We start from the raw sequence: 21,696 nt of genomic DNA, 5'->3' as shown, positions 1-21,696 counted from the left end.
CCGGGAGACTTCGATTATTCAGTTAGTGCCAGCCAAAGGTACCTGTAGTTACCTGGAGAAGGTGTACAGGACCTGCTAGCCTCCTCCCTGCCAGAGGTGGGGCTGACGTCTAGACTAGGGCTGCAGGTGATCTGGGTTAAAGAAACCAGTTCCTACCATCACTGAGATTTTCTGTCAGCTAGGCTTCCCCTCATACTGGGGGCGGAGTCAAAACGGCAGCTATTGGCCTCTTTCTGACTTGGACAGGTTCAGACTTTAGCTGTTCTTAGGGTTATACTTGAGCCAGCCAGGTTTACTAATCAGTAGCTGAAGTCGGTAGCCAACCGTCTCTTCCTCCCCTGTTTTTGGGTAAATGGAGCTTCCATCTCCAACCACAGAATAGCTCCTGAGGTGGCTTGCACCCCCAGAGTAGGATGATCACCGGCCTCTGTGGCGTGACCTGTACTTTCCCAGAGAGGCTGGTACAGGTCCCCCCAGCTTCCTGCCTGCTGGAGGTGGGGCTGGGGCTTATGCTAGAGCTGCAATATGACATGGATGGAAAGAAGCCAGTCCCTACCAGCACTGTGATTTTCAGTCTGCCCCGCTTCCCCTCATGCTAGGGATGGAGTTACGATGGCGGCTCCCAGCTTCTTTCTGATTTGGACAGGTTCAAACTTTAACTGTTCTTAGGATTATACTTTAGCCCACAGAATTTACTAATCCGTAGCTGCAGTTGATGCCCAACTGTCTTCTTCCTCCTGTTTTTGGGACGTGGAGTTCCAATTCCAGCAGCAGCATAGCTCCCAAGGCGGCTTGTACCTCCAGTGGAGGATGGGCACCAGCCTCCAGGGCATGGAGGGCTCTACTTAGGAATCTTCTCTGCAGATGGGCCGTGTCCTGCTTCCATTCTTTCAAGAATGTTGCAGGATGCTCCTCTGGTCGCCTGGAGCCCCCAAACAGGTACTTCAGATAGCTCTGGGTGATTACTAGCTGCCCTGAAGCAGGAGCTAACCGTAGGAGCTCCTTACTCTCCCGCCATCTTGCCGGTTGTCAACCACACACGTACTTTTTTCTTTACATCTTACTGGAATGAATTACAGCAGATAACAGTTTGCCAACTCATAATTTTTTGAGGCAAAAAATCTTGTTCAACAGTAGTCATGTTAAATCGTTATTGATCCAGATTATTTTTAAATTTAAGAATATGAATAAGAAAGGGTTAAAGAACGGTGAAGTATCCAAATACAAATCTCTTCTGCAGTCCTCCTCAATTAAAAGCAAGTGTTTATTTTATATGAAAAAATTCACAGAATACCGATCATAGGAACAATTTGCCAGTTGCACTAAGTAATTATTGTTTATATACTATAACGTTGTTATTCTATCATTTATCTGGTCTACTCCAGCTCTTTTTTGGTTACTATGTGCATGGAATAGTTTTTTCCCACCCTTTCACTTTTGACCTGGTTGTGTCGTTATGCCTGAGGTGGATCTTTTGTAGACAACATATAGACAGCTTATATTTTTTTGTCCATTCCATCAGTCTGTGTCTTTTAATTGGGGAGTTCAGTCCATTAACAGTGTTGTTACGTAAAGGCATTCCTTCATCTGTCTTGTCCTTTAACTCCCCATTGTCATATCGTTTTGTTGTCTGTTTTCTTATCCTTTAGTTTACCCTTCCCAATAATCTTCACTTCTAAACTCTTCTCCAAATCTCTCACCCTTGTTTTTTCCTTTCAGGCTGCTGGACTCCCTTTAGTAAGTCTTGCATGTCTAGTCTTTTATTAACATATTCTCAGTTTTTTGTTTATCTTTGAAGACTTTGAACTCATCCTCATGTTTGAAGGCCAGCTTTGCGGGATACAGAACTCTTTGCTGGCAGTTTTTCTCCTTTAGTACTTTAAATACATCATGCCACTTTCTTCTCTTCTCCATGGTTTCTGATGAGAGGTCGGCACTTAATCTCATCGAGGTTCCCTTGTATTTGATTCTTTGCTTTTCTCGTGCTGCTTTCAGAATCTTCTCTTTATCTCTGATATTTGTCTTTCTGAATAGTAGGTGTCTTAGGGTAAGCCTATTCAGATTTATTCTGTTTTTAATCTTATCCATTGTGTCTTTCATTCTCATAAGGTCTGTTACTTTTTTTTTTTTTTAAGATTTATTTTATTTATTCCTCCCCCCTTCCCCCCTTTGTCTGCTGTGACAATTCACTGTGTGTTCTTCTGCATCCACTTGCGTTATCTGGTGGCACTGGGAAACTGTGCCTCTTTTTTGTTGCATCATCTTGCTGTGTCAGCTCTCCATATGTACTGCGCCTCTCCTGGGCGGGCTGTGCTTTTTTTACATGCAGCAACTCTTCTTGCAGGGCACACTTCTTGCACATAGGGGGCCCCTATGTGGGGATACCCCTGAGTGGCATGGTACTACTTGTGCGTGGCAGCAGCACTGCGCATGGGCCAGCTCACCACATGGGTCAGGAGGCCCTGGGAATCAAACCCTGGACTTCCTATATGGTAGGTGGGCGCTCTATCAGTTGAGCCACGTCCACTTCCCTGTTACTTTTCTTTGTAGGCTTTCAAGTTGTTCTTTATGCTCTCCCAGTGTCTTCTGAATAACCTTTATTTAGTCATATTTTCTTTAAATTCTTTGAAGTGATTTAGGAGAGTTATGTGAATATCACTGATGAATTGTACTAAATCCTGTATTTCTTCAGGATATTTGGTTTCTTTAGGCTGGGCCATCTCTTCCTGTTTCCTATTATGGCTTGTAATTTTTTGCTGATACCTGGGCATCTGAATGTGTTGGTGAATTTACTCTGATGGCTAATTTCTCTCTTGACTATTGTTTTTTTTTCCCCCCATAGCTCTTCGTTATTTGGCTCAACTTATTCTCAGTTTTTAAAATTGCCCAGTTTAAGTTTTCAAAATCGGGCTGGGACTCACTAGTGGGGCACAGATTTTCTCCCAGAGGTTGGATACAGAGAGTGTGAACAGTTTTTGTACATGTGATTTCCAGACTAGCCAGCACATGGTACTAATCAGTACACCTTTCCATGTGTTTTATTTACTTATTTTAAATTTTTTTTTCCTTTATTTATTCCCTCTCCCCCAGATGGTTCTTTTTGTCTGTCTGCTCATTGTTTGCTCACTTTCTCCAGGAGGCACCGGGAACTGAACCCGGGACCTCCTTCATGGGAGGTGAGTTTCCAACAGTTTGAACTACATCCACTCCCTCCATGGAGGTGTTTTAGTCTCAGCTTTCTTGTGTTCCTGTGTTGAATCTCCAGATCAGAGATTCAAAGAGGGCAGTGCTGGCCGAATTCACTGAAGAAAAGCCCCCCGACCTCCGCTCCCTTTTCCCTTTGGCTGCAGTGAACCAGGTGTTTTACTTGAGGTTGGGGAAGTGGAGCCCTTCCCAGCCGCCACGTGGGCTTGGTAACTCCCATTTTTGTTTCGGCTTCTTGGTCTCTGTGTCCCTCACCCTCCTGAGTTGTGTATCTGTCCTGGTCTGCTGACCCCCAAAGCAGGTCCCTCAGACGGCTTTAGGCTTTGTCTCCATTGTTTTTGTGAGAGCATTCAGCTCTGCCTGTTAGTCTATCACCATCTTTCCACAATTCTTGAACACATATACTTTTGGAAAAGTATTTCAAGAGAATACTTTTTGTTAACTTGTTTTTCATAATCATATGCAAGTGATTTTTAACTTTTGTATATCTTATTATTTACAGGCATGAATTGCTTGAGGAAGCCAGGAGACAAGGTTTACCTTTTGCACAATGGGATGGACCCACTGTTGTTGTGTGGCTGGAGGTATATCCTTGTCATCTTAAGTCGATTTGAATTTAATAATCCACTTTGTAGACTGTGCATAAACTCTGGCCTCTGCCACTTTCCGTCTCTAGCTCTGGGTTGGGATGCCAGCGTGGTACGTGGCAGCCTGCCGAGCAAACGTGAAAAGTGGGGCCATCATGTCAGCATTGTCGGATACCGAGATACAGCGTGAAATTGGAATCAGCAACCCTCTGCACAGGCTGAAGCTGAGGCTGGCAATTCAGGAAATCATGTCGTTGACCAGTCCTTCGGCCCCTCCTACGTCAAGAACGGTACGTTTAAAGATTAGTTTATTCTTCAGGAAAACTTCTTTGAAAGTACCATCTCCCTGTGTATGTCACTTCTCCAGTTCTTTAAGAATATGTCCAGAAGAGTTCATTTAAAATCTTAGCATTCAAAGACATTAGAACTTTTAAATTGTGAGAATTGGATGGTTAACAGTTACTTTTTTACATACTTTTGTAAAAGCTTGGTTAGAATGTCATTGTAATATTAAAATAGGGGTTTTGGTTTTTTCCTTAAGCCAGCTCAATTAATTTGCAAAATCTGAACGGCCTTATATGGCCAACACCCCCATCAAGAAGTGGGACTTTGCAAGGGCCCTGGGGGCCCCCTCCCACTTCTTCTGGCCATTGCGCCTGCCCTCCAGGGGTGACCACCCAACTTTTAGCACCGTAGACTCATATTGTATGTTTTGTGCTTTCTAGAAATGGGAATCTATAGTATTTGCTCTTTCATGCCTGGCTTCTTTCTCTCAACCGTATGTGTGTTGAGTCATCCATGTTTATGAGGGTACAGGTAGAATTTTAAGGGGTAAGACTTTTGTCCGTTGCAGAGAATGTGCTGTTCCAGGCGCCTTAGAAGCATCCATTTTGAGGCAATTGGCATATTAATAAGAGATGGTTGTTACCCATTCATCAAAACTGGTCCTGAAGAATTTTAATTCTCTCCTCCCTGTAATTCCAATTTGTGTATACTTTTTTAGCAAACACTAAAGGGGAAAAAGAGATTATATGGCAGGTCACATTGAATTGGGGTTTTACTATATTTGACTTGTTTGGCCAATTGAAGCTTTCCAGAGCTGTCAAACCCCCAAGAACGCAGAATTTTAAGCAGTTCTGTAAATCTCCAAGTGTACAGCAAGCATTTTCTCCACATGGGAAGTCCTTGAAAGTCCTTTAAAAGGGACCTACTAGTGTAAAATGTTAAAAACTAATCTAATAATAACGTGAATGGTTGTTGGGTTAGGGGTAGGTTTACACGGAGGCAGACCAGCTTCTCATTTCTGAAGGTCAGACTTTGTACAGTGACCTGATTCCTCTTCTCTGCTCATAGTCCACTCTGGGGCAGAAACGAACTCCTGTTGACGGGAAGGCAGAACCTCGCAGACCAGCTCCCTGAATTCAAGGCACGGCTCATGGCTCACAGTTATTCCACACAAAAAGCCTGAATAGTTTTTGTTTGTGCCATCTATTTTTTTTAGTGAAACAATTAGGGTAATGAACTCTAAGCCTTTTCTTACTGTTCAGAGAGCCCCTCTCTAGTAAGGTGATTTATAAACAGTGTCAGATTTCTCTTCCCCTCCCCCCCTGCCCCCCCAGAGGTTTCATGCTAGAGCAGCCTTTCTAGAAATGAAGGTGCTGGTATGGTTTTTCCAAAGTTTTTTTATAAGCTGTCTTCATAAAGGTGGCTTCTTTTGAATTCAATTTAACAAGCAGTGGTGGGAGCAAGTGTAGCTCAGGGGTTGAGCACCTGCTTTACATTTAAGAGGTCCCAGGTGCAAACCCCAGCACCTCCTTAAAAAAAAAGCAGCAAGCAGGGATGGAGAATAGACACACTCTCAGCCATGCACAAGGACGCACATCTCCCTCGAGTTGCTCTCATGGGCCAGCAAGGTGGCTATTTGTCTCATGTCTGGCTTTCATTGTTGAGTGGAGCCGTTATTTTTGCCGTGTTGTTTGGCATTCATTCTAATTCACTCAGCCCAGCTCTCTGCCTCTGTGACTTCCCCTTACTCTGGCCACCGTGGAACATCTGCTCAGGAGCAGTCTTACTGTAACTCAGAGCAGGACTTTGTCCTGTGTTCATTGTCGTTGGACGTTGTTCGCATAAGAACATTTAAAATATATTGAATTAATAGTTACTTGTGAAATACTTGGAATTTCTAAAGTCAAGAATATACTTTTTTCTTCCAATATGTGCCATACCCCAGGTGGCAAGCACGCCATCTCAAGCCTTAGAAAGCGTGTGCCGTTCTGCTGGGTTCTTGGCCCCACTGCGTTGATGAGGGTGGTCTTGAAAAGGGGTGAACTCAGGTTAACGTCCTGTCGTTTTCTATGTGGGCTTCTAAGCTGAATAACGTAAACAGAAGGCCTCGGCCTCCTGCTCCTCTTCTGCACCGGTTGCTCATGCTGTGCTGCCTTCCCTCTTTGTCACTGCTTCCCTTGCCCTGGATGTGCTGGGTGCTCTGGGGTCACCTTAGACCACAGGAAATGTCTGGTTAACACATGAAGAAATGGAGACCCTTGCAGCCACGCCACAAACGGTTAGTCCTGACACTGCGGCCTCTGCTTCTATCGGTCTCCCACCTCAGAGCCTCTGGTTTCTTTGCCTTTTTGTTGGGGAAAAAAAAAAGTTATTTTACATTAAATTTTCATGATAAGTATTTTCTTTAGGTATTGGTTTAATGTAAAATTGATTTTGTGCTTCATCTTATTTTAGATTTTTTTTTTCCATCTTAAATTTCCTAGACTGCTCTATTTAGAATGGACTCTCTTTTAGGGAGGACTCTGTTTAGCACTAGGTTTTGATGATTTGACCCTAGTTTTTTCCTTTTATGGATATGGTTGGCATGGAAAGAGCCTGCTCCCTGCATGAGAAATGGGAATTGTTGGTTTTGCATGAATTTTGCATGATGCTTTGGTTTTTTTGAACCTTTTCACTCAGTTTAGCCACATACTCACTACACAATTAACTTGCTTGCCTTACTCAGCTCACCAATACTAATAGTTATGTTCTTTTGCATTCCTAACCACGTAACCTCAGGAAGATGAGGAGGGAAGCTGGGCCCAGGTTGGAGACTTTCCATAATATGTTCTTCACTGTATGTGCAACAACAGAAAGCTTTTGGAGAATGAAAACTTGTACTTTACTTTTGTGGACATTTTTAGCATCTTAATTTCCAGAGTATTGTTAAGATTTGAAAACATTAGTCAATGCAAAGCATAGTATTAAAGAGAACGTCTCATGGACAATTTTGAATATTTTTCTTATGGACTCATGGTAGTTATTTTTAATAAATAGAGCTTTCTTTTATACAAAGCCCTGCAACTTGGATAGCCCCTGAGCTTACACGTAGGCTCCCTGTTGGTGGCGAGCATAGTTATAAAACCTGTTGATGGAAGTATTGTATTCTAATAAATTTCCAGATATAAAAATTGCATATAGTAACTTTACCTCTTTGTTATTTTGTTGATATTTTACTAAGTACTGTCCTAATACTCAGTTGATTTCAAGGCTTTCTTACTAATGGAATTCTCAAAATTTAAGCTTCTTCTTCCTTAACATGCATTTGAATTTTCAGCTCCCCAAATATTCAACTCAGAGAAAGCTCTGTCGCCACTGTTTTGCAACCTTTACCTTCAGACCACTTGAATAAATAGCAGTGGCGTCTCTACCTGTGAGGCTGCAGACCGGACTATGTGACATGCTTGGCATTTAGTGACAAATTACAGCTGGAAGGAATGGGTGGGCAGTTTTTTTTTGAGGTGCTCATGAATGGCGGGTGTTCAGGGACTGAAAAATAATAATTGTATATCTGAAAAAAATCAAAATAATTTTAAATCAGAATTTTCCTGGTTAAAGGATGATAGTTGAAATATGTTTCTCTTCTATTTGTACTCCTAAAGAATAGCCTCTATTATATCACCTTTAAAAAAATAAGTGGAGAGGTGCTATAGTATGATTCTGTGGACTCTTCCCCTTTGATTTAGGCTTTCTTCACCTCTCCTGTAGGTATATAACCTGATTATTTTAACCGAATCAGATACCTCTTTTCAGGAACATGTGTGAATTAGACAGGGGTGTACATTTAATAATTAATGTTTTTTGGTACTTCTTTGTTGTTTCTTTGTTCTTGTTTATTGTCTTTTTTGTTTTAATAATTAAATTTTTATACTAAGTAGCAAAACTTCATCAACATTTTAAGATGAAATTCCCTGCACTAAGGATACAAAATGTAAATTAAATAAGTTTAACATTTACACTGTGCAATGAAAACTTATCGCACAATGGACTGTTCTCATTGTATTAGTCAGCCGAAGGGGTGCTGTTGCAAAGTACCAGAAATCTGTTGGCTTTTATAAAGGATACTTATTTGGAGTAGATGCTTACAATTACAAGGCCCTAAAGAGTCCAACTCAAGGTACCACGTGTTGACGCAAGATGGCAGGCAATGTCTGTGAGGGTTCAGCCTTCCTTCTTCCTTTTAAGGCTCTGTGGTCCCCGCTTCTTCTGATCTCAGCTGTAGGCTGGCATAAGTCTCTCTTCCCAGGCTGGTTTCTTTCTAGACTCAGTTAGTCTGTTCTTCTCACAAGGTCAGCTGTAAACTCTCAGGCTCATCTCTCTTCCTGGGGCCTCTCCCATGTCTAATGAGCTGTCTCTTCCTCTGTGTTCTTCTTCTCTGTGTATCTGCTTCCATGTCTGAGTCTGTTTTATCAGCCCACCAAGGGGACAGGGGTTCAACCTTGTATGCCCTGATGGCATGGTCAAATCAAAGCCCTAATCTTGATTTAATAAAGTAAAAGGGGAGCCTATGAATTTTTACAATCAAAGAGGTATCATACCCAGAGGAACAGACCAGTGTACAAACATATCTCTTTTTCATTTTGGAATTCATAAATAATAGAAAACTGCCACACTCATGATGCCAGAATTAGCCAACTTTCCATGTTGTATATATGCACTTACCACTTGCCTACCATCCCCTCTTAGATATATGTGAGGAAAATGAAGAGATTTCCAGGTCTTTGAGACTACCACGAGCTACCACTGGCAGAAGTTGTACAGTACACCTTGCCCATGATATTAAATAGTGGCCATCTCTGAAACCAGAGTAAAATTCAGCCTACCCTTGGGCTCTCAGGAAGAAACCACCTGTACTTTCATGTAGCAGATAGCAATGGCTGAGCAGAGAGAGACTGTTCTGCTTTTAGTTCATAGATGGTTACACAAAACTGAACTGTATTCAGGATGACTTTCATGATGGAAATAGAGTGCATTTTCTAGCTCAGATGTTCTCTGACCACGAGATCCCTGTCGCAGGCTTTTTTCAGAAGGCTATTATATTATGGAAGCCCGGCAGAAGAAAACAAAACCAGATACTCATTGCTGTAAATATCAAGCCTGTGAGTGTAAGGCTTGAAAGTGGGAAAAATCATGGTGATGTTAGTAGGTATCTTGATGATTACTCCAAAATATTTTAAGTCACTCATGGTTATTTAGAGAAAGCAGTGAAATGGTTTTTTCTATTAGAATTTGAGCATTCTCAATTGTTGGAGATTGAGTAGAACAGCATGATTAGATTTAATAATAATTAAATTGGATTGGAACCCATAGTTTAAAGATAAAATGTAGTAGTTAACTATTTCCAAGGATGCCATAAAGTCACTGTAGAATTCCTCTCATTGTAGCTTAGTCTTCCTCAACTGAGGCCATCACATGCCTTTCTCTGATATATATGTGTTGTTTTTATTTCTTTTTCATTGTATAGATCTTCACATATTTTGTTAGATTTATCCTTAAGGATTTTGTGGGTTTTGATGCTGTTGTGAATGGTATTTAATCTTACAAATTTGCTGTTGTTCATTGTTTGGATTTAGAAATATAGTTCATTTTTGTTTGTTGGCCTTATATCCTGCAATTTTACTAAACGTTTACTAGTTCTGAGAACTCTTTTGTAGATTCATTTTCTATATAGGTGATCGTGCCTTCTGCAAAAACATTTTTTTCTTTTCCAAGTCATGTGCCTTTTATTCCTTTTCCTTGCCTTATTACAGTGGTTAAAGCCTCAAATATAGTATTGAATAAAAGTGGTGGGAAGGGAGCCTGTGTGGTTCAGTGGTTGAGTACTTTCTTCCCATATATGAGGTCCTGGTTCAGTCCTCTGCGCTGGTACTTAAAAAAAAAAAAAAGGCGATGGGAGCAAACATCCTTCCCTTGTTCCTGGTCTTAGAGGAAAACTTTCATTCTTTACCATAAAGATGATATCTGCAGGGTTTTTGTAGATGCTGTTTTTCAGGTTGAGGCAATTTTCTGCTATTCCTGGCTTGCTCAGAGTTCCTTAAGTGAATGATAAATTTTGTCAAGTGCTTTTTCTGTATCTTTTGAGATGGTCATATGGATTTCCTTTGCTGGTTTGTTGATCTGATGAATTACTGATATTGAAATATTGAACCAACCTTTGTTCCTAGGATAAACCCCACTTGTTATATCCCTTTTTTAATATATATTGTTGATTTGATGTTCTAATATTTTGTTAAGGATTTTTGCTTCTGTGTCCATGAGGAATTTTGGTCTGTAGTTTCCTTTTCTTGTGAAGTCCTGTTTGGTTTTGGTATCAAGGTAATGCCAGTCTCATTAAATAAATTAGGAAGTTTCTTCCTTTTCTTTCTTTTAATAGTTTGTGTAAAACTGGCATTTTTCTTAAATGTTTGGTATAATTCACCAGCAGGACCATCAGCTGAAGAACTTGTATATGTGTGGAGGGAACATTTATAAATTTAAGTTCCAATAGATATAGCCTTATTTTAGGTTGGTTCTTACTGAGCTTGTCTTTCAAGGAGTTTGTCCATCTAAGTTGCTTGAAGTTCACAATATTTCTTTGTTATACTTTAGATCTCTGTAGGATCTGTACTGATGTCTCCTCTTTCATTCTTGATATCAGCAATCTGTATTTTCTCTTTTTTCTTCATCAGTCTAGGTAGGGGTTTATCAATTCTAATGATATTTATAAAAAAAAAACAGATTTTCTTTTTTTTAAATATTAGTATCCCTTTATATTTCTGTTTATTATTATCTTTTTTTAAAAGATACATAGATCACACAAAAGGTTTATTTTCTGTTGTTTTTCTGTCTTCTGTTTATTTGATTTCTGCTTTTATTCCTTCTACTTGCCTTGGATTTCATTTGCTCTCCTTTTTCTAATTTCCAAAGATAAATCACTGATTTGCAACCTTCATTTCCAATATAAGCATTTAATGCTATATATTTCCTCTGTTCCACAAATTTTGGATATATTCTGCTTTTATTTTCATTCAAGTTCAAAATATTTTCTAATCACCTAGTGATTTCTTCTTTGACATATGGATTTGTTATTTAGAAGTATGCTAATTTCCAAATATTTGAGCTTTTCCAGACATCTTTCCAATACTGATTTCTAACTTAATTCCATGGAGATCAAGGAGTAGTCTCTTTAAATATGTTGACATTTGTCTGTCTTGGCAAATATTTCACATGCACTTGAAAAGAACGGTGTATTCTTCTGTCGTTGCATGGAGTGTTCTCTTAGGTCAGGTTGGGGGTAGAGGTGTTGAGGGCTTCTGGCTCCTTACTAACTTTTTTTCTTTTCTCTTTTCTTTTCACTTACTTGCTCAGTCAGTTACTGGGAGAAGAGTTGAAATCTCCCAATTATAATTGTAGATTTGTCTGTTTTTTTTTTTTCTTTTAGCTGTATCAGTGGCAGTTTTGTTTTATCTTTTTTTAAAAAAGATTTATTTATTTCTCTCCCCTCCCCCTGCCCCAGTTGTCTGTTCTCTGTGTCTATTTGCTGCGTGTTCTTCTTTGTCTGCTTCTGTTGTTGTCAGCGGCACAGGAATCTATTTCTTTCTGTTGCGTTATCTTGTTGTGTCAGCTCTCCGTGTGTGTGGCGCCATTCCTGGGCAGGCTGAACTTTTTTTTTGCGCTGGGCGACTCCCCTTACGGGGCGCACTCCTTGCATGTGGGGTTCCCTGCGTGGCAGGGCACTCTTTGCGCACATCAGCACTGCTCATGGGCCAGCTCCACATGGGTCGAGGAGGCCCAGAGTTGAACCGCAGACCTCCCATGTGGTAGACAGATGCCCTAACCACTGGGCCAAGTCCGCTTCCCGTGTTTTATCTTTTTTTTAACAATTTTTTAATTAGCTTTCTTTTGGATTTTGAAATTAGCACATGTTTTATGTAGGGAATGAGGAAAACAGTGTTAAAAATAAAACAAAAACCATCCAGAGAGTTTTTGTTTGTGTATTTTTTGAGAATGATACTTTAGTCATTTTGGCTTACAGCTGAAACTCTGGAAATTCGAAGTTAATATCCTTGTCAGTGAGTTTCTTATACACACCCGAAAATGTTTCAATCTTGTGTTCTACATTGTTCTGCTTTGTCCAAATGAACTTTTATAAGCCAACTGCCATCCAGTTGTACACAGATTCCTTTGCCCACAGTTTCACTTGAGAAAGCCAAGTCTTCAAGGATTGCCTCGTCATAGTAGAGCTCCTGAGACACTTTTGCTTATTTTTTATATGGCTTTTTCGAGTTGGGTTAGGCAGAATTCTCCTCTGAGCAATAACGACAACATGCTTTCCACTGGACTTTTTCTCCAATTATTGTACCAACCAGACTTGGAAAGACTTCAGCTGAGGAACAGGAACAAAGATTACACTAGCTTTCCGACACCACCACCGTCAGTGTCCTTGGCTGCTGGTGTATTGAGCTCCTTCACTGAGCCTTTAGGTCTGAGCTCATCTCCAGCCCAAGAAGAGCCCAAGAAATGCCAGACTCTTCATCTGGCTCTTTGCCATCAGGGTTCACAGTCTTTGCTCTCCAACTTTTTCTGGTGGAGCGCGGCCTAGGAAGAAGAGAGGTGTTTTTAATGAGTAGAATTGGAGCTGATCCTTCAAACTTGTTCATGAGTCGTGATCATTCTTTCTTGTTATGTGTATGAACTATTTCAGAAATCAAATTTCAGTCACAGTTTTGTGATTTTGTAAATAAGTTAAATTTATAAGCATAAATGAGTCATAGATTTTAGTGATAAAATATATTTAATGAAATAATTAAATGTTACTAACATTTAAAAGGTGGTAAATACAAGATCAGATTATGTTGACTTTAAAAAGAGTGATATTGACATTAGTTACTTTATCCTTCCAGCGTATGTAATAGATTTTAAGTCACATTTAAAGATTATTGAAGGTGCTCTTGTGATTACTTGGTGGATTTTGTTCTAAATTAATCTTCTTTGTTTATTAAAAGCAGACACTCGCATATGGAGACATGAACCACGAGTGGATTGGCAATGAGTGGCTCCCCAGCCTGGGCCTTCCGCAGTACCGCAGCTACTTCATGGAGTGCCTCGTCGATGCGAGGATGCTGGATCACCTGACAAAGAAGGACCTTCGAGGGCAGCTAAAAATGGTCGATAGTTTTCATAGGTAATCTAATGCAAATAAGTTCTCACTCAGTGAATGAGAGTTGTTTTATTATTGCCAACTTTAATCTTTCTAAATAATTTATTTATTTGGTAAATAGGAACAGTTTCCAGTGTGGAATCATGTGCCTACGACGGTTAAATTATGACCGGAAAGAACTGGAAAGAAAAAGAGAAGAAAGCCAGAATGAAATAAAAGGCTAGTATATTATCTTTAATGGATTGGGCATATACCTGCCTCTGAGTGCATTAGCAGCCAGGGTGACTTTCTGTTCTTAAAACATCAGGAAAGACTTTTAAGTGGAGAAAACTACTCTGATGTCGTAATACAGGGGAAGGAGGGGTGGAAGTGAGTGTATTTCAGCTGCAGCAGCAAGAGAACTTGTACCTGTTGTGGGTAGCCTATAGGGTCAGTGTCTCAGGTGAGATGTTTCCCTATGCCTTTAGAAATTTCCTTTTGTTAGGCATGTGTCCCCTTTCATTCGGAAGTGCTCGGATGGCCAGGACCCTGCGTTCGCCCACTTTGTTAAGAGCGATCAGTACAGTTCCAGAGGGTACTAGAGGCTGTGGGAGCCTAGAAGAGAACTGCAGGGTACGGCGGAAGCTCTGCAGTTCACATTTCACCTGGTCCTGGAAGAAGCTGTGGAGGCTTCTTCAGGGGGGTGGCGCCCAGGAATGAAGGGCATTTCGGTTAGAAAACAAAGGCAGGGAGCTCCCAGAGGGTTTTGGGTGCTCAACTGGAAGACATGGGGTTCTCTCCTCTGGAGAATTTGTATCCAGCTCTCTGCTGAGGGTGAGCAATTTCCTGAAATAGCAAGCTCAAGTAAATTCTCCTTGAGTTCCTGGACTGTAAGGAAATCACTAATGAGGGAATTAGTGGGAATGTCAGGTAAGGCATGGGGGGCCATTCCTAGGTGCCAGGCCCCATTCCCAGCACCTCCAAGGCTTGATATAGTTCTTCCTCTCCACAGCCCTTGGTACTGTTTTTATTCCCAGTTTTCCCTAATAAGGAAACTAAAGATAAATAGAGGATTTCTAAGGGGGAAATGGTCCATTTGAAGGGTAGTTACTCATGATTGAATGAATGCAAATTATGAGAAAAATGATGTGTAAATATTTATACATACACATATGACCTTTTATCCAGAAAAGGTCCTTGGAAATGAAAAATGCCAACCCACTTCATTTGCTTTCCGAATATGTTTTTTTGTTTTGTTTTGTTTTTTTAATTTCTCCCCCCCTCCCCATTGTATGCTCTATCTGTCCATTTGCTGCGCATTCTTCTATGTCTGTTGTATTCTCATTACTTGGCTCTGGGAACCCATCCTAGGACCTTCCGGAGCAGGAGAGAGGCGATCATTCTCTTACATCACCTCAGCTCCCTAGTTTGTTGTGTCTCATTTTGTCTCTTTTCTTTGTCTGTTTTGGTTGTGTCATCTTGCTGTGTCAGTTCTCTGTGTGGGCAGCACCACTCCTGGGTGGACTGCACTTTCTGCACGGGGCGGCACTCCTTTCATGGGGGGGAACCCCTTGTGTGGGTGGGGCACTCCTGCACAGGGCGGCACTCCTTGTGTGGCAGCACTGCACACGGGCCAGCTCACCACACAGGATAGGAGGCCCTGGGTATTGAACCCTGGACCTCCTACATGGTAGGTGGGCGCTCTATCCGTTGAGCCGCATCTGCTTCCCCTGAATATGTTTTAAATCTTTTTAGACTTGACCAAAGCTGTCTTTGAAAGTGATTGTTGATTGTCTGGATATGGTTTCACAGTGGCTATTTTTAGATCTCTTAAAGAGCAAATTTAATAACTTATTTACTTGTATAAGATCTTTCCCAAAGTGTCTAACATGCCAGAGTACATCTTTGTTTCTCTATTTTTAAAATGGGAAAACATTAACAAGGGTTTCAAGATTGGGAACAAGAAGTTAGTGCTGAATTGAGCAAGGCATCCAGAGATGGTGCCAACTGCTTTTAAGATGTAAGGGAAGTGTTTCCGAAGTTCTCCCATCATAGGCATTCCAAGTTCTTTCTTGTTCTGGTTTCAGGTTCCTGAGTCCTCATCATTTTCTATTCTCTAGAAATAAAATGAACACAGTAGCTTCATCCCTCTTGGGTTCTTTGACAAATCAGTTGTAATGATGAGTCTCCATTAGGTTGGAGAAGGGCCGATGCAGCAGTGTCTGAGGCAGCACGTGGTGCTCTGTGTTTCGCCGTGTCTCCCAGCACTTGCAGGATCATGCCTTTGTCGGGTACTGAAGGACCATTATCCACGTGGGCGTTTTTCTTCTGCATTAGAGGTCTAAGTGATGAAGACGCTTTCTGAAACCACTTTTACCATTGTTTTTATTCTTCCACAGACGTGCTTGTCTGGAGCAATGAGCGAGTGATTCGCTGGGTCCTGTCAATTGGTCTGAAAGAATATGCAAACAATCTTTCAGAGAGCGGTGTGCACGGCGCGCTTGTGGCCTTAGATGAAACCTTTGATTTCGGTGCGCTGGCTTTGTTGCTGCAGATCCCCACGCAGAACGCGCAGGTGAGTGCCACAGCCTGCTCGAGCCCTGAGAGCCCTGACTGAGCCGGGTGCTCAGTGGAGTCTCCTCCCTCGAGGGCGGTGGTTATTTGTTTGCATGGAAAGAAACTTAAAAGGAAACTCTGACAATTAGTAGCCTCTTTCCACACCTAATCTGTAATAGAATAGTTGGAAATCAGCAACACTCCATTGTTCATTATTTGTATCTGTCTTCTTTCTCTGGCAAGCATGGAAGTCTTGAGATAAAGTAAGGAGAAACTGTTCAGAAGAGTGGTATATATTTAGTTCTTACATAGAAAGAGAAACATTTTTAGCTGTGCCATGGAGAAGTTTCATTAATTTTTGCTTCTATGGTAATTGCCTTACATAATTCTTCTTGAATCATGGGCTCATTTGAGAATCAGGAAATATTTTATTCCTCTACAGAACATTGTGTATCTTTTCCTGAGAACCGCCCCTCACCATCCCCCAGCGCCCACCTGTGCAGCAAGCACAGTTTTGTATATAATTTCCAGGAGGTCATGGGCCCCCTGGACCCCCAAGCCCATCCATGAACATCAAAAACCCCTGCTCTAAAATAGTATTGTGGTTCAGCACATCCGTAGTGTGTATTGAGTTCTTTAAAAACTCTTTAGTTTTGGGGAAAAAAATTGTGATGTGCTCTAATGTGTTTCAAAGTAGACTAACGAAAGTTTGGGGATTTTTGTTTTATTTTCTTATGATTTCAGGCTCGTGCTATCTTGGAAAGAGAGTTTAACAACCTTTTGGTCATGGGTACTGACAGAAGGTTTGATGAAGTAAGTTTTTGGCCTAATGTTTTAACTTTAAATGTAAGCTATCGGGAGCAGATGTGGGTCAGTGGTTGAACGCTGGCCTCCCGCATGTGAGGTCCCGGGTTCAATCTCCAGTCCTGGTACCTCAAAAATAAATAAGTAAATGTAAACTATGAACATGTCTTTTATCATATGTAGGAAAGCCATGTAACCAGGCTATCTCTTCTAGATGTGCAGATAATGTGATGAGTTTTGGGTTCTTAAAAATTTATCATCATATGAGCTGTTAAGAAATTAATATTTTAGGGCAGCGGACTTGGCCCAGTGCTTAGGGCATCTGTCTACCACATGGGAGGTCCGCAGTTCAAACCCCAGCCTCCTTGACCCATGTGGAGCTGGCCCACGTGCAGTGCTGATTTGCGCAAGGAGTGCCCTGCCACACAGGGGTGTCCCCTGTAGGGGAGCCCCATGCGCAAGGAGTGCTCTCCATAAGGAGAGCCGCCCGGTGTGAAAGAAAGTGCAGCCTGCCCAGGAATGGTGCTGCACACACGGAGAGCTGACACACCAAGATGACCCAACAAAAAAGAAACACAGCTTCCCGTGCCGCTCACAACAACAGAAGCAGACAAAGAAGACACAGCAAATAGATACACAGAACAGACAACCGGGGTGGGGGCGGGAAGAGGAGAGCTAAATTAATTAATTAATTAATTAATATTTTCTATAGGATAGGTTTTTTTTTTTCCTATTTACTTTTTGACACCTCATAAAAACAGTTTTCCCATCATAAATCAGTGGTTGCAGCACAAGAACAAGGTCCACAGATTGTATGTTGGGAACATCTGGATATCCTACCCCAATCCAGAGCCCTGATGCTTTTGGGATATGTTTCGGAAATATGTTAAAAACATATAAAAGGTTAATTTCCCCTAATACAAAACTCTGATTCACTTATTCCCACTCTATTATTTATTCTTTTCACTGCACCTCAAGAAAACTTGTTTGATAAGGGGTTTAAGTGGGGAGGACAACTTTAAAAATGAAGCACTTGTTCATTGTACCCTGGTGTAAGACAATCATTTAAAGCTTGAAAACTGTCTTTAAGATTACTTTTTTTTTTTCTTTTGTTATTGGGGGCCTGGGATCTCATATGTAGGAAGCTGACGCTCAACTGCTGAGCCACACATTGGTTTCCTTGAATTGGTTTTCTCGTTTGATTGTTGTTTGTTGTTTCGTTTCGTTTTTTCAGGCAGCACCAGGAACCAAACCTGGGACCTCCTATTTGGGAGGCAGGGGTTCAATTGCCTGAGCCACATCCTCTCCCTAAGAACACTTTTTTAAAATGTTACATAGCAAGAAGGTGATTTCTGTAAGACAACAAGTGAAACATGGCCATAGGTAGAGGGATCATGGCCACTCTCTGGCTCAGGACAGTCCCAGCTCCGGCCCAGCCAAGACCCCTACCTGAGAATTACATACCTCTCCTTTCACTTTCAAAAATGTCCAATTTGGACAACCAGTTACATGGGCGTCAAGAAGGGTTTAAGGCGCCGCACATACGGAGAGCTGACATAACAAGATGACACAGCAACGAAAAAGAAACACCAATTCCCATGCCGCCGACAACAACAGAAGCGGACAAAGAAGAATATGCAGCAAATAGACACAGAGAACAGACAACTGGGGCAGGGGAAGGGGAGATAAATAAATAAATCTTTTTTTAAAAAAGGGTTTAAGTACATGTGAACAAAAAAATGCACAAGTGATTTTCAGCAGTCATTTTAAAGAACAGCCTTACTGTATATTAATGTCCTTTGTTTTAAAATCAATTTAATTTTCTATTCTTTCATTTGCCAGGATGATGATAAAAGCTTTAGGAGAGCGCCTTCTTGGAGAAAAAAGTTTAGACCAAAGGACATTCGTGGCTTAGCTGCTGGATCAGCAGAGACTCTCCCTGCAAACTTCAGGGTCACTTCCTCTATGTCTTCACCCTCTGTGCAGCCAAAGAAGATGCAGATGGATGGTATGTGATGGGGCGGGTTAGCCTGCCACCCCGAGGGCCCCCAGCCAATCAGGATATGCCATCTGGCATTTGAATACTATTGCATGGCCAGATTTGATTGTCTTAAAATTAATCCTAACATTTGTTTATAAAATCTGTAATACAGATTTTTTAAAAATTCTTGTCTGGTGGACGCAGCATATTAGTTCTACCAACTAATAGAGCTAAGCATCCCTCTGTTTCCTTAGAGCATGAGAGTGACATCCTACTTGTAAATCTGTTTATGTGTCAGCTGAAACGAGAAAATGCTTTCATGATGTAGTGGACTAGTACTTTCAGAGCACACAACTTATCCCTTGGACTTTTCCTCACACTGGGAAAGTGAGTGACTTAAAACTCAGGATTTCCAGCATTAGTGAGCCCTGCCTTCCTCGATCTCCTGTTCTCTATCCGTTTAGTATGCGGCAACCTGTTAGAGAAAGATGGGGACGTGACCAGGGGTACACACCTGCCCATTAGAGGAGGATGGGGGCATGACCAGGGGGCCTTGGAGAAGCCTCCCGTGGAGCTCACTCAGGCCTACTCCCTGACCCAGAAGGTGGCATCGCAACTTGTGTTTCACATGAAGTCAGAGCTTTTGCCTTGGGCGATCGCTTTGCTCTTAGAGCACAGCTGGTTAAGAGCTGACCGTGATTTGTGATGGATCTCTCAGCTCTGACATGAGGCTCATCTCCTGAAAGGCAGGGTAGAACAATGGCTGTAGCACAGATTGGTGAGCCTGCATGGTCTGAATCCATGCTCTGCTCCTTAGGAGCTGTATGACCTTGAGCCAGTGGCTTAACTGCACTGTGCCTCAGTTTCCCTGTCTGTAAAATGGTTATCAGAATAGTATGTGTGGCGAAGGGTGGGTGTGAAGGTGAAATGAGGGAGTCACAGAAGCTCTTAGACGGTGTCTAGCCCAGCGTGTGCCTGGGTGGGGGCCGCTAGGGCTCCTCGCCACAGGACCCGCATGCCAGGCTTCCTTCTGGGGTGTGGTGCAGAAGCGTGGGCTGTAGCAGTGTAAGTGGCTTTGTGAAAATTGTGCCAAAGGAAGTTTTTACATGTTTCTCTGTTATTTGCCACTCCCTAGGTAGGTTTATAAATTTTGTGCTCACGTATGTAAAAATCAAGGAAAGTACATGTATAAAGCCCTTGTTGAGCTGCAAACTATTAACAAGGATGGCTCAGTGGGACAGCAATTTCTGTAAAAAGCTGTATTTCTTTGCCAGAGCCCAGTAGTATACTTTGGGTGGGTGGGGGGATTCCCGTATGTCTTTTTTACCAGAAACTTTTAAAAAATTAACATTTTTCTTCCAAAGAGGATGCAGGTAATTTTTCTTAACTTTACCTGTAACTTGGCCTTCAACATAACCTCATTATCAGTTTTTTGAGTGGTCTACATAAATGCTTTCTTACTTTCCTCTCACCTCTAATTTCCATTTACCTCTGTATAAAACATATTTCTCGTTAAATGTTAATAGTGATATTAAGATACAGTTTGGATGAGTTAAAAAATCATCCAAGAGAAATGTATAGGAAAAATCTTATCAGAATAAGACTTTTAGCCCCTTTTTACCCCAGTAATGGAGGTATAAACCTAGTTAGTGGTTCCTGTGTGGCTTGTGAAATAGAGGCCTGTACGGCAGTTAGTTCTGCAGGTCTCCTGGCTCCTGGAGAGCGTCATCCCAGGCTGTGAGGGAAGGCGGCGTGTAGTTCTTGAAGGGCATCTGCGTCGGGTTTGCAGGGTTCCCAGGCAGCAGCTGAGACCGCGTCTAGTCTTCTCTGAGGAATCCGCTGGCTACTCCTTCCCGTGGACAGCAGGGCCGGCCCCTCTCCCCACACAGTGCACTTAGTGTGGGGGCAGGAGGCTCCCCTAGACCAGGCACGGGCCCAGTTCCACTGCCCTCGGCCCTTCAGCTGACCTGGGGCACCTCCTGTTGCCGTGGCTCTTTACCACTCGCCCCTTGCCAGGGCGACATTCAGATCAAAAGAAAAGTGAAAATGGCCAATAAATCTATCTAGAGAGGTGGAAAAGAAGCAACGTTCTCACTTTAACTTGGATGTTTATAGTTGTCATTTATGCAAATTGTATACTTTGAAACTCTTGTTATATGTTTGATGCCCCAAAATGGTTGCTGCTTTAGTGACCCCAGGGCTACTTGAAAGCTGGAGAGAACCACCGTTTGGTGAGATTTAGTCTTTCTCTAGCTCACCTCCTCCCACTCTAGAAGAGTCCACCTCCGACCCCTCTGAAGGTGCTAGTGCAGGTGTCAAAACGTGGGTCTGTACTTGTCCCCGGGTGATGTTCTCAGACTAACCGCACGCTGTGTTTTGCACGCTTCGTCTCGTGGTGGCTGGAACAGGCAGTGTATCAGGAGCACAGAGGCTGGACTCTGCCACAGTCAGGACTTACTCCTGCTAAAGCCTCCTGTTGGTGAGTAGCGGGCAGCAGCTGTCCCTGCAGGCGTGAGAGGGCGTGCCTTGGCAGGCTCGGAGCCCTGATGCTGAGAGTGGTGTTGGCTCTGGGCCACGAGAGCCGATAAACGCAGCACACCCAGCTTGCTGTGCCCATTAAGATGATGTGGGTCTTTTTAATATGCTTAGAGTTTATCATAAAGAACTTAATGTGTTCTTGTCTTGAAGGAAAAAATATTTCCACATTTTCCTTAAACCTGGAAATGTTGACCTATTTAAATCGTCTGCTAGTACCTTTTTTTTTTTTTTCGGGGGTGGGGTGGGGGCAGGGGAAGAGGAGCTGAACACGGCTGAAGAGAGCCCTGCCTGGGCTGCCAGGTGCGGCGCGGGCCACGGGGGCCGCCGTCGCAGGTCATAAGTGCACATTCTTGAATGAAACGAGCCCCGAAGCTTTGTGGCTAACCACACATTAGGTTTCGTGAGACCATATCATCCACAGATGCTATTGGAGAGATTGGATTTAAAATAAAGCTGTGCTGTCCTTAGAGGGCTGCGTTTCCTCAGAGCCTCTCCCCGGTCTCTGGGCGTGGTGGTCCCCGGGGGCCCGGCCCAGGAGCTTGCCGAGGGTCCCTGCTCAGCAGGGGCAGGAGGCCTGAGCTGCC

The 21,696-nt window shown here is 42.4% G+C and overlaps 1 protein-coding gene and 1 pseudogene across 10 annotated transcripts in view; one reads left to right on the top strand and one right to left on the bottom strand.

Annotated features, from left to right (window-relative positions):
- PPFIA1 (PTPRF interacting protein alpha 1) overlaps positions 1-21,696 on the top strand; it is a 159,127-nt gene that overhangs the window by 135,635 nt on the left and 1,796 nt on the right. For 3 of the 10 annotated variants that reach the window (XM_071217919.1, XM_071217918.1, XM_058305003.2), the window contains exons 20-27: positions 3,707-3,788; positions 3,881-4,081; positions 13,103-13,278; positions 13,376-13,473; positions 15,633-15,808; positions 16,534-16,602; positions 18,436-18,601; positions 20,983-21,053. In XM_071217919.1, coding sequence (XP_071074020.1) covers positions 3,707-3,788; positions 3,881-4,081; positions 13,103-13,278; positions 13,376-13,473; positions 15,633-15,808; positions 16,534-16,602; positions 18,436-18,601; positions 20,983-21,041 — 1,027 coding nt within the window. In that variant the 3' untranslated portion in view covers positions 21,042-21,053. Of the gene's footprint in view, positions 1-3,706; positions 3,789-3,880; positions 4,082-6,291; positions 6,355-6,854; positions 6,882-13,099; positions 13,279-13,375; positions 13,474-15,632; positions 15,809-16,533; positions 16,603-18,435; positions 18,602-20,982; positions 21,054-21,696 lie in introns of all 10 variants that reach the window. The other 7 variants (XM_058305001.2, XM_058305002.2, XM_071217917.1 and 4 more) reach the window with 5 other exon arrangements.
- LOC139439718 (small ribosomal subunit protein eS7-like) lies at positions 12,124-12,754 on the bottom strand (annotated as a pseudogene).

The sequence above is a fragment of the Dasypus novemcinctus genome, chromosome 10 (assembly GCF_030445035.2).
Source record: "Dasypus novemcinctus isolate mDasNov1 chromosome 10, mDasNov1.1.hap2, whole genome shotgun sequence".
Taxonomy (NCBI): Eukaryota; Metazoa; Chordata; class Mammalia; order Cingulata; family Dasypodidae; genus Dasypus; species Dasypus novemcinctus.
Note: the sequence above shows the minus strand (reverse complement) of the source record. Positions and strands in the feature narration are given on the sequence as shown.